This window comes from Hirundo rustica, chromosome 12, assembly GCF_015227805.2.
Source record: "Hirundo rustica isolate bHirRus1 chromosome 12, bHirRus1.pri.v3, whole genome shotgun sequence".
Classification (NCBI taxonomy): domain Eukaryota; kingdom Metazoa; phylum Chordata; class Aves; order Passeriformes; family Hirundinidae; genus Hirundo; species Hirundo rustica.
The window spans coordinates 164,497-180,901 of record NC_053461.1 but is presented as its reverse complement, the minus strand read 5'-3'; the positions used below and the strand labels follow the sequence as shown (position 1 = coordinate 180,901).

General features: G+C 41.4%; 1 protein-coding gene across 6 annotated transcripts in view; it reads right to left on the bottom strand.

Moving 5' to 3' along the window:
* Positions 1-16,405, bottom strand: part of FGD3 (FYVE, RhoGEF and PH domain containing 3) — an 89,224-nt gene that overhangs the window by 34,579 nt on the left and 38,240 nt on the right. For 5 of the 6 annotated variants that reach the window (XR_005702808.2, XR_005702809.2, XM_040076201.1 and 2 more), the window contains exons 2-4: positions 11,423-11,593; positions 6,832-7,000; positions 5,166-5,763 (exon numbers count right to left, since the gene is read on the bottom strand). Coding sequence is in view for 4 of the 6 variants with exons in the window: in XM_040076201.1 (XP_039932135.1) it covers positions 5,166-5,763; positions 6,832-7,000; positions 11,423-11,593 (938 nt within the window). In the remaining 2 variants the exon portion in view is untranslated. Of the gene's footprint in view, positions 1-5,165; positions 5,764-6,831; positions 7,001-11,422; positions 11,594-14,330; positions 14,409-16,405 lie in introns of those variants that run through there. The other variant, XM_040076204.2, reaches the window with a different exon arrangement.

Sequence of the window (16,405 nt, the reverse complement as noted above, 5' to 3'; positions counted from 1 at the left end):
TAACACCCGCCCTCCACACACATTCAGACAAACTGCAGTACAACTGAAAACCTCAAAGGCTTTTCAAAGCAAGCCATGAACTCCAACAAATCAGACCCACAGTTATCTTACATGGAATGAGGTGCCACTTGGCATGAAGTATCCACAGCTCCGTGATGTAAGTATTACTGAGGGAAAGTGAATAGCTTTTCTTTATTTGAAGCAACATCAGGCTTCCTTTGAAGCAATCCCTCTTTTTCCAGGCACAAATCTGAAGACAGGCCAACATGCCATGAGTGAAGTTTTGACATGGACTCTCTCTGCCCTGCCTCTCAAACTATTCCAAGTCAATTCAAATATTCTTTTAAGCTCTTTCAATATGCTACACAACATCCTGCTCTGTTCAATGTGTATTAATATTTAGGGGAAGAGAAAGAAAAAAAAAAAATCACAGCACAATAAGTTTTGAATTTGTTCCAAGCAAATACATCTTATTACAAGTTTACACTGAAGTGCATTGCTGGCCAGTCAAACCCAGTAATTACAAGGATTTCTCACTGAGAAAAAAATTATCTGCTGGTTCTGCTGGGCACAAAGGAGCATTCAAATGAAACATACTGATGTAACCAGCTGGCATGCCAGCCACCAAGAGCATCCTTCGAGTTTTTTGAATTAAGAATTGGTAAAATACTTATTTCCAGCCAAATACATTTGTAGTCAGAAGTAAATCTTTGCATAGCACAGGCACTTTTTAACCTCCTGACCTTCACCATCTGCAATTCAGTTTATATTTCAAGAAAACTTGCTGACGTCTGCTTAAATACCAAACAAGGGCTGAATAGACTCAGCTTGAGCTCAGTTTTACAGAGTGACTCTATCTTCAATTGCTCTCCCTGCTAGGCAGAGAGACATGCACAGTTTTCAGAAAATTTGCAACATATTTGCCTTTCAATGGGCATAACATTTTAAATGAAATCGTAGATTAATTAAATGTGAGGCAGTCCCATTCTTCTAACTTCAATCTGTGCCATGGCAAGATAGCTTTAACAAAGCCTGAGCCATCATTCAGTTCACTAGGAATGAGATATTTCATGGGCCCTGTTTCTAAAGGAAGAGTAAAATAAATCTGCAAACTGAGATTATGTTCTGCTTTGCGCCGTGCTCTTGCTGGGTGACTGCTTGCCGTAGCCACAGCATCTGCTGTGCAGTCATTCACTAGAACCTTACACCTCCTGCAGAGGTTGGATGGAACAGTGTGGTTGGTGGGATGACAAGATAGATGAGAAAACTGAAGAGGGAGATGTTGACTTCACAACACAGAAAGTTCACTCCAGTGCTCGAAGCAGCATGATGCACTTTCACTTCTTTGTGGAAGATTCAAAAATTCATTTTAGCTGCAACTGTCCATAAAACATTAAAAAAAAAAAGGTAACAACAGCCTGAAATCAAACAGAACCAGCTTCTCATGAAGGTCAGATTCACACTTGGAATGCATCTGCGCCTCAAATCTTGCAGCAACCATTTTTCATACAACGGGTGTGCACAACTTGTGCACAAGCAAATCTTGTAAGAGAGCTGCTGGGATAGAGCTTAGGTTTAAATCATGCATAGGTATGCTTCAAAACCCCACCAGTCAGCCACGCAAAGAAGACAAAAGGTCCCAGAAAGATTACAGATCACTTCCTACTCAACAAGGCTGATAACAATACGGAAAAGTTATCCTATGCTTGGTTGTCTTTGTTGCACTGAAATCACATTTTCCTTAAGATATCTAAACCAAATATGATGATGATGGCACGTCTGAATTTTCTCAACCAACATTATGACTAAAATATTGACATGTGGACTTTTTTTTCAGAATATACATGGAGATAATCTCACCCAAAGGTCTAAGTAGCAGGACTGCAGGCCAAATTTTACAACACACACTGTGCAATGAAATCAGATGTGAAACTCCAGCCACGTACAGGTGGAATGGAAGCATGTGCCCATGAATGCATGAGACCCATGTGGGACTTCATTGTTACTATTTACACAGCAGGAAGCAGGACAGAGGGAGAAAACCATTTTTTGGTGATTACAAATGAGCATACACTACTCTTAGTGAAAAACACCTAAATAGAAAGCTATGAAGCACTGATACCCCTTCCCAGAAGCATTACTCAGGCTCTCAGGCAGTCAGCAGAAGTCTTGGGACTTTGGAGCATTACAGTCCCCCAGCCTCACCTTCATGTCACTTCTTTGTAACCATCCAGGTTAATGTGCATCACTTCCTGAAGCTCCTGACATTTTCTGAGACTTTATCAAAATTAATAAGCTCCCCTTGCTTCATTTTTATTTTGATAAAAAATAACTGGAAATCCCAGTAAGTCGTTCCTGAGATTTTAAAACATAATTTGTGCTCATAGTGAGCCCTGTTGAACCGCTGCAGACCCCTGAAGAAGGCCACATCAATGCATAGCTAAACCTAGACTAAACAAAATACCAGTCACATATCAGGCAAGGTTTCCTTCCTCAGCCATGGGCTGTGTGCAAGCTTGGGTGGAATATGGAGAGATAACTGAAGTAGAAAGGAATGGCTATTCATGAGCTTCAGTTACCCTGACATCCTAGGAGTTACTGAGCAGTCATTAAATCACTCAGCAGCTGTACTTATGCATCCTCCTCCAGCATCCTCCTCCAACTCTAACAACTTTCATATTTAATGAGACCACTGGTTACCTTCACGGTGCAGCTGCAAAGCCTGGTACTAGGGGTAGGAGGGGGAATGCAGGAAAAATACACACTCCCAACATAAGGCTTTCTGAAGGAGTTGAGATCTTCCCAGCTCCCAAGCCAGCAGCTGATGCCAACTGGATTCTCCTCTCTTCCTTCAAGCAGGAAAACTATCAGTTTTGTCAAGGGTGATGTGAAAATCCAGCCTAAGAATAACCATGGAACAAGTCAATTTTGAATCACATCAGCTCTCCTTGCTGGAAGCTATGGCCATTCACTCTAACCCTGAGGCTGTAGTGCTCCAAATCCGCAATAGAATCAAAGAAGGGAGCAGGAAATGACCTCAAGTTGTGCCAGGGGAGGTTTAGATAGGATATTAGGAAAAAGTTTCTTCACTGAAGGGTCAGGCATTGAAAGAGGCTGCCCAGGGAAGTGGTGGAGTCACCACCCCTGCAAGTGTTCAAAGAACAGGTAAATGTGGTGCTTAGGGACACAGTGTAGTGCTGGACCTGCCAGTGTTAGAATAGGTTGGACTCAATGATCTTGGAGGTCTTCAACTGTAACAATTCTGTGATTTCATGTGGACACTTGACATAGAAATTGGCTTCACCCAATGTGTTCCCAAAAGAGGGCACAATCTTTATACTGAAAAAGAGGCAGCTGCTCTCTCAGCTTTCCTCCTCTATGTGACTGCAAAAACAAGGTGATTTAGTGTAGCTTGGTGAGCCACAAAACTGCCTTTCGGTAGGGGAAATCAACTCAGAGTGCAAGGGGAACCGGCAGTGCCTCACATAAATGCACCTCAGGAGGAAGTGCAGTACAATAAAACCAAAACAAACTAGTTTACTTCTGGAGATACTTTTCTCATAAATTCACCAGGTGAGCTGCAGTGACCTATGACCTCGTAACTGTGTTTCGTCATCCTGATTTCCTACTATATGGACACCTAACCTAAGGAACAAGACTTAAAAACAGCCACCAAATCATCAGTGTCTTACAAAACATTGGTACTTGTCAACAAAGCACTTCTTAATCATATGGTAAAGTGTTCAGCTTGGGGTTGTCACAGTTGGTTGGACACAGCGTTCCTATTCCAAGCTGTAAATTTAATTACCAGAATAAAGATCTTTTTGATGTGATGTATTATTTTCCAGAAGTTGGACTTTGATGATTGTTATTGGTTCCTTCCAGCTCAGGAAATTCTATGATTCTATGGTTTCTTGCTGGCCTGTTACAACTAATAAGGTATCATTTAAATAATATTTCAGTGGCACACATGCACAAACGTACACATTATGAATATAAAATAATTGAAGTATGTCACTGTGTTTATGTGTGTATAAACACACTTGTCAAGCTCTGGGGTACAGAACCTGCATGACATTTTCATCATTCTTCTATAGTCACCAGATGATTTACCTAGAAACTTATAAATGCATTCTAATGTCCACATTTCCCAAGGGACAAGCCCTTGACAGACAAATCATGATATACTTGGTGATTTCAACAGAACCATGCGATTTGTACAGGTGTGGACACTGCACTTCACTAGCTACAGATCATTAGGTGCAGCTGCTCATCATATTCTTTAAAACACAAAAATCCCACATATTAATTTTACTGTCATGGCTTAGGGGGAAAAAAAGCTAACAAACCCAAACACCCCTAAATACAACCAAAAAGAGCCACCAAGCAAAAAGTGCAGAAAGTGGAACATTTTGCAGATATTTTGGAATATTTTGTTTTGTTTTTCTGGAAAAATCTAATCCCTTTTTACCAGCACTATTTCTAAAAATAACTGTCTTGACAAACTGATAATCAAAGGAATCTGTCATTAATCTTACATAGCTGCTGCAAATACACAACACTACATTAGTCTGGAATCAAAGAAAAATCTCTTTTCTAGCTACAGTTTCCTGAGGAGTAATTTGACATAACTATCATTAAAACAATTCTTTGCACTCAAGAAGTGGTCACACCAATAAAAGCATAGGTTTCTGTAAAAAAATACTCTAAATTTTGTGTAAGACAAGATTCTGATCCTGTCCATTCTACTCAGATGCGAGGCCCTGACCCTGCAAGATGCATTATCCAATTAATACTCTCTGAATAACACAAAGCTCTGTGGAAAACAACATGCTCTAACAAGCTGAACGTACACAAACCCAAACAACTAACACAAGGTGAGAGACTTGACCTACAAAAGTATTTGAATTTTAACAGCTTCCCTTTGGCTGAGATGGATTCTCTTATATGAAACCTTTTAAAGCAAGTTGGGAACCTTTCTAAAAAGCTGTCTAGGTCAGGAACAAGTTAGGACCTGCATAAAGCCAGAAATAATACTGACTATAATGATCCTTTGATGAAAAACTAAACAAATAATGTAAACAATGTATGAAAGTGATGCAAGAGACCTCTTGCCAGTGTCAGGAACTGGTTTCTGAGCGCTCAATAGCAACAAAGTCCCTTACCTTGTTTACATCCAAATACTCTAACTTTGGCACTTCTGCTATCTCTTGCTCCTCACTGCTTCCTTCATCAATGTCACTGTCCTCATCCTGCGTGGAGTCTCTCTTCTGCACCACAGAGGAAGGTTTGGTGCCCTTTCTGTCAGGTTCCATCTCTCCCAGGTTCCCAACCATGCTGGGCTTCTTCTGCTCTGCCCCTTCTTCACTGGGGAACGTTTCCCCAGCCACACTACAAGAAGGACTGTCAATGCCACTGTCTCTGTTGGGAATTTTGCCACTCCCATTCAGTTCTGAAGTTGAGTCTTTATCGCCAAGCTCTTCTTGGGGCTCTTTGCTCATAGTCACAGCAGTACAGTCTTCATGGCTTTTGTTATCACCTATGCTCAGCTCTTTAATTTTCATTATGTCTGTGCTATTTAGATCCATGCTGCGTGGTAAATTTGGCTCAGCTTCATCCAATTCAGTTTTGTTATTTGTGGAAGAGCCACTGGAAGCCACTGTGTCACAGTCACACAAGCTCATCCGCTTGGATGAGTCCAGGCCAGGTTCCATCTTAAGAGCTAAATTTAGCTGGTTTCTTTGAAGAATATGTACAGGTTGCCTGTGGGTGAAGAGAAAGCACCGCAGTCATATTAACACTCAGGTTTTACAAGTGCCTGGAAAGAGAAGGTGTGATTGTCATTTGATTCAAGTTGTTTTTTTTGCACCCCACTGACAATCCCAGAAGGCAAGTGTGCACATTGCAATAATAATGATCACCCAACAACAACCAACGAAAAAACATCACCCCTACATTCTACTGAAATGGCACCACCAGAATCCTGGGCCTTTAGTGCCTCCCATGTCACCTTGAAGAAGAGTCTGGTTTGTGGGTTTGGAGAAGAAGGAATTGCCTTTAAAAGAAGTATTTGATTCATTTAAACAGGAACTCTCATTCTTCAACAGAACTAAGCTTTTGTGGCAAGGTATTTTTTGCCAGAGAGGATGTACTGAAGCATGAGAAGGCACTACTTTTCCTTTTTAAAAGATATCAGGTTCACCCAGGTGGTAACACTCCAAGGCATGGTACAGTGCCTGTCTCAATCTCCCTCTTTGTGAAAAAAACCCCATCACTTAGCTCCCTCAGGCAGATTTGTTCTTCAGCGAGAGATTTCACGTGTTTGTAAAATAAGCTGGGTTTACAGCAAAACACATATATTTTATCTAATTTGGTCTCTTTCATATACAAAGTTTAAGAACAGCTGCTGTTCTACATGACATTGTTTCACAGTACTCTATACCCGTTCCTTCCTCCAAGAAGCAAAGTCTGATGTTTATTGTATCACAGACAGAAAACTCAATTATTTCATATCATAACAATCAAATTCCTATGATGCAACTCCCACACTGAGCCAAATTACTGAAAGCAGACTGTGGGCTTGCCTCTGTTAGAATCTTACCAAATTCAGCAGGTCTTAAGCTCCTTAAGCATAACTGTATGCAACAAATTAAAATTCGCAGCTTTTATTAAAAAGATACTTTGTCCTCAGTGAATCTTTGTACTTCCAGTACAAAACATCCCAAGAGGACTTTCCATGTGATCATTACAGTTAATGTTTTCTACTATTATATTCTAAGTTAAAAATGCTGAAAAGGGAGAGAAGAGAAAATCTCACAAAGCCATATTTACCTAATACTTTCAAATTTCTCAATGAGCGTGTTGACGCCAGCTGATACTGGTATTTCTTCCTCTCCGGGTGCTAAGCTCCTTGATGACTTGGGATCAGCTGGCAAAGGCCGAGATGGTGCAGGAGGGATTCTTTCCTGTCCAGGTTTGAGATGACCAGGCTTAGGAGGTACTAATGAAAGAGAAGGGGAAAAACAGGAGGATAAATCTCTTCTTTAGGATAAAATTCTTTATCCTAAACTGGGAACAAAATCCAGACCGAGAGGTATGCATTCTCTCTTCATTCTTTATAAAAGGCACAGGTGCAGCCCTGAAGTATTGCTGACGCCAAAGCAAGCTGCTAAAGAAAAATGGCAGACTTCTAGTTTGTGTTTCTACAGCTGGCTTAGCCGTGCTAACAAACCCAGCGCTTGCAGCACTGCACTGCTTCCTCATTACCAAACAGGATGCACAGCTTACGCTTCAGTTTGCAAGCTTGCTTGCCATCTCAATCACACTAATGAGCTTCCCCTTCCACGACTTCTCAAAATTCTGCCACCCCATTGAATCTGTTATATTGGGGGAAAAAAAAGGCAGAGAGATGAACCACTTCCCAAAATAAACCATCAAAACCCAACCCCAGCATGGATTTCAGTGCCCTGTGTTTGCTTGGTCCAAAATGCCACAGGCTGAACATAATGTCTTTTCTTCCTCTCATTCTCCCTCCCCCCCTCTTCTGTGGTGTAGTAGTCTTCACAAATTTCCTTCCTCTTTTGGTTCTATGTTGAATTGCATATGGTATAAATAAAACAAATATTGTAAGAACACTCATATTCCACTTCAGGACCCAGAAGGAGGCCAAGGTACAAAGTTTAGCACAGCATTAAAAAAAAAAAAAAAAAAAAAAAAAAGGCATTAAAATGTAATGTCATTCTAAAAAAAAAAATTATTCAGATCTCCCATTGATTGCAGAGTAAATGGTTTGTCATACACAGGCAGTAACTCATGGCAACAGGTTCCCATGCTGTCACGGTTTCATATAGGGAAAGCAACTCCCACAGGGAGAACCAACATCGGAAGGCAGGAAAACTGGCTGTGGAATTGTTCCCAAAGCACACACTGCATCCTGAGCTGCATCCTGGCAAGTATGCCCTCCAGTCTAGACTATCCAAGGACTTGACATGTTAAACAAGGAAATTCTAACTACATGTTATATTTAAAAAAACCATTTTTGAAACCAGCTCCTTTCAACCATTTCTGACTCTGATTATCCATTTGGCACATGTGACCAGCATTGCAATGGGGCTTGAGTTAACAACTGTTCTGAATGTAATTCCAGGGTTACTTGTTTTAGGAGGATAAACAGAGGCATATGCACCTAAAAAATCAATTCCATTTGTTCCTTCCTTGCAGAAGGCTTGGCATCTGTTCTAAGACCCAAATCACCCAGACATCTGCCCTGCTCCAGCGGATGGGCAGCTGCCATAGTAGTCCATAGCCAGACAGTGTCCAAGGTCAGTGATGAAGAGCTGTTAAAGCATTTTGGAGTTCTGAGTATAGGCTAGCTTTTAAACATCTTACATTACTGAGTTTATTTCAGCATGAAAGAAGAAAATTAAATTTTCTAAGGATCTGAGCTTTAAGAGGACACTTCCTGTAACAGGACTTGATTTGCCCAGTCTCCAAAACCATTTGAAATTCCTTTCCTAAAATAAAGGTGTTAAAAGTTCAATTTTGAAAAGACATCTACAAATCCTATCTTATGCAGGAGTAACAGGGAAACAGGAAAAGAAAATCTGCTTGCATATAAATGGGATGGTGAAGATCTGTGTTTTGTTCACCAGGTTTTGAAGTGCACACCATGTGACCAGTGAGTGTCTGGCCATGTTTCTCCTTGTAAAAATAAAAAACAACCTAAAAACAAGTATTTATACATCCATCTTGCCCATCTAGCCAAAGGCAAGCTCTGCGCTCCTTACAGAGGGTGCACAGCACAGCAGGCAGACATGGCAGAACCTCCCCCATGTACCCCACCAGGCCTTCAAAGCTTATCCATAACACCCAAATATATTATTACAATAATATCACAGCATTTACACTGGGTCTCACTGCTGTCCATTTAAACATTTGATATCTTTCCTGTCGTCTGAATCACCTCAGACAACACACTCTGCACTGGACCAAAAGGAAGCAGGAAAACACTTTTGTTAATTCTGAATTTTCACCTACTGAAGTAATATTGAGAAATGGAGACAGCAGCATGGAGGCAAAGCCACTAACCCTACCAAGGACTACTTAGCAAGCAAAATTTCAGCCACACCAGATGTGGTTCAAGGCCAAGTGCACCTGAATCAGGGCAATCCCAGATGCACAGTGGGCAGAGAATGGAACAGGATTAGCCCTGGAGAGAAGCACTTTGGGGTATGCTTGTCAAGATGCTTGACATGACCTGATGACATGTGCTGACAGCTCAGAACCTCACCATGTCCTGAGGACTGCATCCCTACCTGCAGCATGAGCAGCAGATAACGAAGATTCTCCCCCTCTGCTCCATTCTGGTGTGACCCCACCTGCAGCTCTGGGGCCCCCAACACAAGTACAACGTTGACCCATTGCAACAAATCCAGAGGAGGCCACAGAGGTGCTGCAAGGGCTGGAGCCTCTCTGCTCTAGAGATGGGCTGAGAGAGCTGGCAGGGTGTTCAGCCTGGGGAAGAGAAGGCCCCAGGAAGAGCTTAAAGCCCCTTCCAGTGCCTAAAGGGGGTCCAAGAGAGCTGGAGAGGGACTCTGGAAAAAGGCCTGGAACACCAGGACAAGACAGAATGGCTTCCTGACTGAGGGCAGGGTTAGATAGGATATTAGGAATTAATTCTTCCCCATGAGGGTGGTGAAGCCCTGGCACTGGCTGACCAAAGAAGCCGTGACTTCTCTATCCCTGGAAGTGTCCAAGCCAGGCTTGACAGAGCTTGGAGTAACCTGGTCTAGTGGAAGGCATCCCTGTCCATGGTAGATGGAATGAGATAAGCTCTAAGGTTCTTTTCCATCCAAACTGTGATTCTTTGGCTCTAATTAAAATTAGAAGTTCGCTACATGGAAGATACCAGTGCTACAAAGCATTCTCAGGTGCTGCCTGAAGGCTGAAGCCACATGCTGGAAAGGCATCTCCTCATTCCTCCTTCTCCTGAAAGTTTTACAATTTAGCCTCTCATGGCTTTGAATCAAGCTAACTAGGGTCCCTCCAACTTTTTGAAATACACACATAGCAAGAACAGTTTACATCCTCAGTGACTGGAAATTAGTGCCATGAATACAAGAGCAAAGTATTTGCATCAGATGAATTAATTCCAGTTCTTACTGAACAGGCACTTTTGCTATTTCTTTTGGTTGTCAGTAATAACAACTTTCATGGAACAACCACTAATTAAACTAGGGCTACCAAGACCTCTAGGTGAAAGCTCCATAAAGACACAGACCTTGTGAGATGTTTCAAGCATGAAGTAGTATATTAATTTAATGTTTAAGGTTTACTTCCAGAAGCAAAAAATACAATGCTTTCTTTGCTGTTGTTTAAGGCTGAATCGCTTTTGTATAGGTATTTTAATTGGAAGGAGGTGGTGGTGCAATGGCTTAGTGTGTACAACACCAAAATATCTTTTTTTTCAGATGACAATGACCATCTATCACATGGACCCATATCTTCTAAATGTTCTGGTTTATGAACTTATTATCTTCTTGAGGCTTAGCTTCCTTTGTTCCAAACACCTCTCAAGCTCCGTGCTTTTTGCATCCCCCAAAGCCCTTGAGGCAAGCACCCATTACATACATAAGTGTAATCAATTCTACAAAGTATGGGGCAGTGAGAGTAGGGCTCTTGGCAAATTGGCATCACAAAGAGACACTACATGTCATTTCACTGATGACGAAACATGAAAACAATTTATACTCTTTCAAGAAATTTCCTGCAGTTTTTTTGTGGAATTCAGAAGCCTGGGGAGAACAGAAGAACAGCTGGAAACCAGCTGGAACTGCTGGTCCTCCTGACCACGCAAGAACATGCTTCTTCCTGACTCCTCTTCCATCATACTTGGGGATTGCCACCTATTTGACTATTCGCTGGCGGCTCTGTGTAAGTACCACAGCCCATAGGTGATTGGTTTAGCTTCTACTTTGTATTTTCAAAATATATTTATTCCATTTAGCCATTTCCTGCTGCCACACAAGACTTCTTACAATAAATGGAAAACAGACCAGGTTTTAACAATAAGATATTACTATACCTAAAATACTTCTAAAAAATGTATCCAAAATATAAACAATATTGTTAAATTCTACTTATATTTCACAGCTGCATGAGATATAACAACAGGACAGGAAATAAAAAGTGACAAGTTAAGTAATTGGTGACTGCTGAATCAATTTCTTCTTGAAGGCTTTTCTAACTGGTTATCTAACGCTGGAAAATGAAGATAATAAAACCTTACCAGCTACACATTACAATGGAAAAGTAACTGTTCTGCTGTGACTCAAATTGAAACAACTTTAATTTAATTTTTAAAATACTATACTTCCTGTGCTATAGAAGCTTGTACAATTTCTCAAAGGACAAAGCCACTTGCCTTGGGGTTTCTGTAGAGGATGCATTTTGGCCAGTGCAGTTTTGGTTCTGGGCTTCCTTCCAGCCTGATGGAGACATTGCGCTGAGCTGATGGGCTGCAGCTCCCCACATGCTTCCAACACGGTACTGGACTCAATGTGACACTTGATTTGAAAAGGAGAACAAGGACAACCTGAGGGAAGGAAAGAAGGAAAGAAGACAGTATTTATTTTGTTCTATTGATCCTGAAGAAAATTTGTGCTACTTCTGGAAGTGTATCACCCATCCAAGCTCCCGAGGAAAGGAATGGGGGAAGGAGAGGGGTGAGCCATTCACTCACAAGCTATTACCACCAATATACCCAGCCTTAATAATCCTGTTAAAATGCCTGACTGATAAGACAGGCAGAATTTCAGCAATCCTGTCTTTAATTAATTATGTACTTCTTTACCACGGATACACAAAATAAAACAGCAAATATAAAAGGTAAAAATAATTTCAAAAGAATTTCCCCAAACAGAAATACAAGTGCTGCAGCATATAATGTTACGTTACTCGATAAAATACAACTGTATTATGATTATTCAAAAATACGTTCCATGTGGTGGGAATGGTACAAGTGCCATTTCTTCAGATTTAATCACTCAGGTTGCATTTTACCCCTATTTATTACTCCTCTTTAGATAAAACATTAACATGCCTGCAAAAGGCTCCAATTTAGAAGATGCCATTATGTGTGGTAGAGAAAGAAGTGATAAAGATGATTCTCGGTCTTTAGTTTTACATTCTTGATTCACTTCTGTGAAGACTCAGAAAACAAACCATCATAGACCCTGCAGTATTTGATTTGGAGTTTTTTTGGATTTGTGGCAAGGCTACCTAAAACCTTCACATCAGCTTTTCTAGTGTGTCATGAGAAGTTTACAAAAAGAGTTTAAAAAGCAATGTGGTTTAAAGTTGCTGCATGTGAACATATAAATATATAGGGTTCTGGCAGTACTCAGAAATGAAAAACACATCAAATTTAGAATTTTGAACATAAATGCACTAAAAAAGAGCAAAGAAAACATGACAAACATTCTTTCCCTATTACTGTTTTGAAATGGACTAGCTGAATTTACCAGAACCTCCAGAGTGGAGGGAGGCCTGCATTACATAGAAAGGATTCATCTAAAGGTGAAAAACTAGTCTTTGCCTTTCTGTAATGTCTTCAACAACATGGCTTTAGCTTCAAAAATGCAACCTACTTTCAGCCAGATTCTTATTAAAATCAAAAACCTGAAATGAAAAGCACTCCCATTCACATCAACTAAATTATCCTGGATTTGTATTAATGGTATTAAATCAGGATGTGACCTTTTGAATAAAGCCCCTGTAGTCTGAGCCATGCTGACTTCAGATTTTGTTGTCAAAAATAGATTCAGACGGCACAAATCTACTTACTGATCTCTGCCACCCAAATATAAAATCCCTGGATTCCCCATGTATGTTTTTGCTGGTTCAAGCTTCATGAGCATTTCTGCCACAAAAAAATCTTCTTTTCAGCAGATTTGAGACCAGCTATTAAAACATCCTTCCAGCTAAAACCAGGAAATTATAAGTACTAGGTTCTATTCCAATATAATTTCATTTAACAGAAAAATGCAGTGAAAACAACGAAGATTATTAGAGCAGATTAATAGATTACTGCAAACACATCATCACTGACAGAATTTATGCTGATGGCTTGGCTCTGGGTACCAAAAGCTCCCTGTGACAGCAGCAGTGCTGCCACAGGCAGCTTTTAAGGGGAAGGGCTAGGACTTCTTCCCTATGAGCAGTAGCTCAACACAGCCAAAAATTAAAACGGTGCACAAGGGAAAAGCCTGAATTCAAGAAAACTGAAAGGGCAGCATGCAGAAAACAGAGCCCAGTGTTTCAGCAGGTATTCACCAGCGTGTGACTGGAATGCAATCTAGCCATGCTGTATTTTCTTAAAAATTGCTTCAGTGATCCAATTCCTCAGTGGACAAATCTATGCACCTACCACAGCTCTAGAAAATATGAGAAGGCCCCTCTAACCCAGGCAGTGTTGCCTGATGACACAAGCACAGCACCGGTTTCAGCTCTGGCAAAGCATCGAAGTCCTGGTAGATGCCAGACACATCCACAGTCCCACACAGCAGCTGAAGGAGGAGAGCCATAGTGCCTCCTGTCCTCAGGCACCACACCCCTAGGGAATGCCCAACTGGACATCCTAAGCTGACCCCAGCTATTTCCATGCTGACGTGGGGTAAAGTACCAGTTACCCTAAGCATTACCCATTCTTCTTCAACTACTGCCACAAAAAAAAAGGTCTATCCTGGTGGTAACATTTGTGAAGTTTCAAAAGGAATTAAAACCTAATTCCTATTTCTTTCTTCCTGGGATTCACTACTGTGAGCCACCTTACTTCTTCTACTGAAAACAAAAGCTAGTGGTTCTTTCATTGGTTTCAAACGTGCGGCACCAGACACCCTTTTTGTCTAAACTAAAACCTCTTATGAGCTACTTACGGTACCGCAAAATAGGGCGTTTTGACCCTTATTTTATAAATTCACACATAAATTCTTCCTCTCATGCTGCTTTATTAACTCCAGCATTTTCCTCAAAACCATTTAAAGCTCACATTTTCCTCCTGTCCATGGCCCAGCTGAGAACTCAGCAGGGTGTAAGGCAGTTGTGCAGGGGCTGTACAGCCCTGCTATAAAACCCAACTCAGTGACACTGACAACAATTCGCTTACATTTTTCTGGCATTCCAAAACATCAAATTCAGCAAAGAGAGTGATAGCAAAGTTACTGTCATAAGCTTTCAGAAACAGATTCAATCAAGCAAACATTACGTTTCAAAGCAAGCAAGAATCTGGCATGGACTGCAATTCCCCACCAAGAGAGAGGCATATCACTTACTTGTGCTTGAGCAGAGACTCACACATTTTTCTTACTTGCTTAAGCTGTAAGACAACCAAAGAGAAGAACAGCTCCTGCTGCAGCTTTCATTTCATGGGTTAAATGCCATGTTCACCGGAACTGACCTCCCCCAGCTCACTTCCGACCACCACTGCGGTTGGTGAGTCAAAGCATATAAACGTGGCAAATGCCCGTGGAGGAGCTGTGCTAAGCACAAGTCACAGGAGATTACTGCTGGGTTTGAGTTTCAAACCATCTGAAAGGCAATACAAAGGATGTGGATGGTTTAGAAACCTGAATCTTCTGAAATAGAAAAGAGAAAGCTAGATCGTGGAATCATAGACTGCAGAATGGTTTGGAGTAGAAGACACCTTAAACGTCTTGTTCTGACCCTCTTCCACTAGACCAGGTTGCTCAGAGTCCGATCCAACCTGGTCTTGGACACTTCCATGGGATGGAACAACCAGAGCTTCTCTGGGCAGCCTGTGCCAGGACTTCACCAACCTCACAGAATTTCTTCCTAACATCCAACCTAAACCTAAGCTCTTTCAGTTTGAAGCCATTCCTCCTTGTTCTATCACTACATACTCTCGTAAAAAGTACCTCTCTAGCTCTCTTGTAAGCCTCCTTCAAAGTGGTATTTCTCATTTTATTTTTATTTTGTAGCAGGCTGCCAAGCAAATTCTGGTCAAACATGAGTGAAGGGGAAAAACACATATGCTGAATAGGAAAGAAGGACAAGATTCTAACCCTGGCAAATCCAAGGCGGCCTGAGGAGTGGAAGCAACAACCAGAAAAGCCATACTGAGGATAAATTCACTCAAAAGGAAAATGAGAGAGAAAACGAAGTAAAGCACCACAGAATATATTCTTCTCCAGGACTAACAACATGCACAATAAAGCCCCGAAACAAAAATATTTTTCTTTCCTCCATGAAACAGGATGTGGTACTGCAGTTAGCAAGCACTTACCTCCTAGGGTTATTGGTACAACGTTAAAAAAAAAGGTCTTGTGTTTTTACTGTTTTAATGGAGCCCTCCGTTAACATCCACACAGACACCGAGGACACAACGTCCGCTGCACGGCTCCCAGCCTCCCCTCAGCCACAGGAGTCAGACCCAAATGACAGGGTTGTACTGAAACCTCTCAGTAAGAAGGCACCCAGCTCATCCAGCTGGCACTGCAGGGAGAAGTCCAGCCTCACCATCTCCCGCAGAGAAAGAGGGACTGTGGGGAAGCAGCCCCTCGCTGTGCATCACTGTTATCAAAGCACTGATGGATGCAAGTCCCAAGAGTGGAAAACTCCACATGTAATTATTTCTTTGCTAATAAACTTCTAAATGATTAACATTTAAACTCTGCTGGAGTATAGACAAGGACTGATGGATTTTGGGAGGCTTGGGAGATTTTTTTTAAGTAGTTGTATATGTTCTGTCACATGGTTTAACACAAATATTGTAATTTCTAGCATCTGCAGTGCTGATGAGTGTGATAATGAACTACGCAGCCAATGTCCTGAACCAACATCAACATGTCCTTCTCCACAGTATCACAGGATGATAGACTGGTTAAGATTGGAAAAGATCTCTAAGATCACCAGGTTGAACCATCAATCCCCCCATCACCTGCATGCTCACCACTAAACCATGTCCCCCAAGTGTCACCGCCACACGTTTTTGAACATTTTTGAACACTTCCACTTTTTGAACACCTGGGAAACTTGTGCTGGGCTTGACCACCCTTTCAGTGAGGAAGTTTTCCCTAATATCCAACCTAAACTTCCCCTGGCACAACTTGAGGGTGTTTCATCTTGTCCTGTCACTTGCTACCTGGGAGAAGAGACTGACACCCACTTATCTAAGAGGCAACTCTCAAGTTCTTTCATGCTGTACTGTGACAAACTTGTACCAAAGTTATTCTTTCTTATTTTGCTTATATTTGTATCCCTTTGGAGAGTATCAGTCTGGCCTGGGGTTTCATCTCTCAGCTGACTTGGACACATACATGTGCCCACCAGTAATTTTTAATTAGCATTTCTATCACACCTCAAAATTTGGGCATGTCTTTACACACCT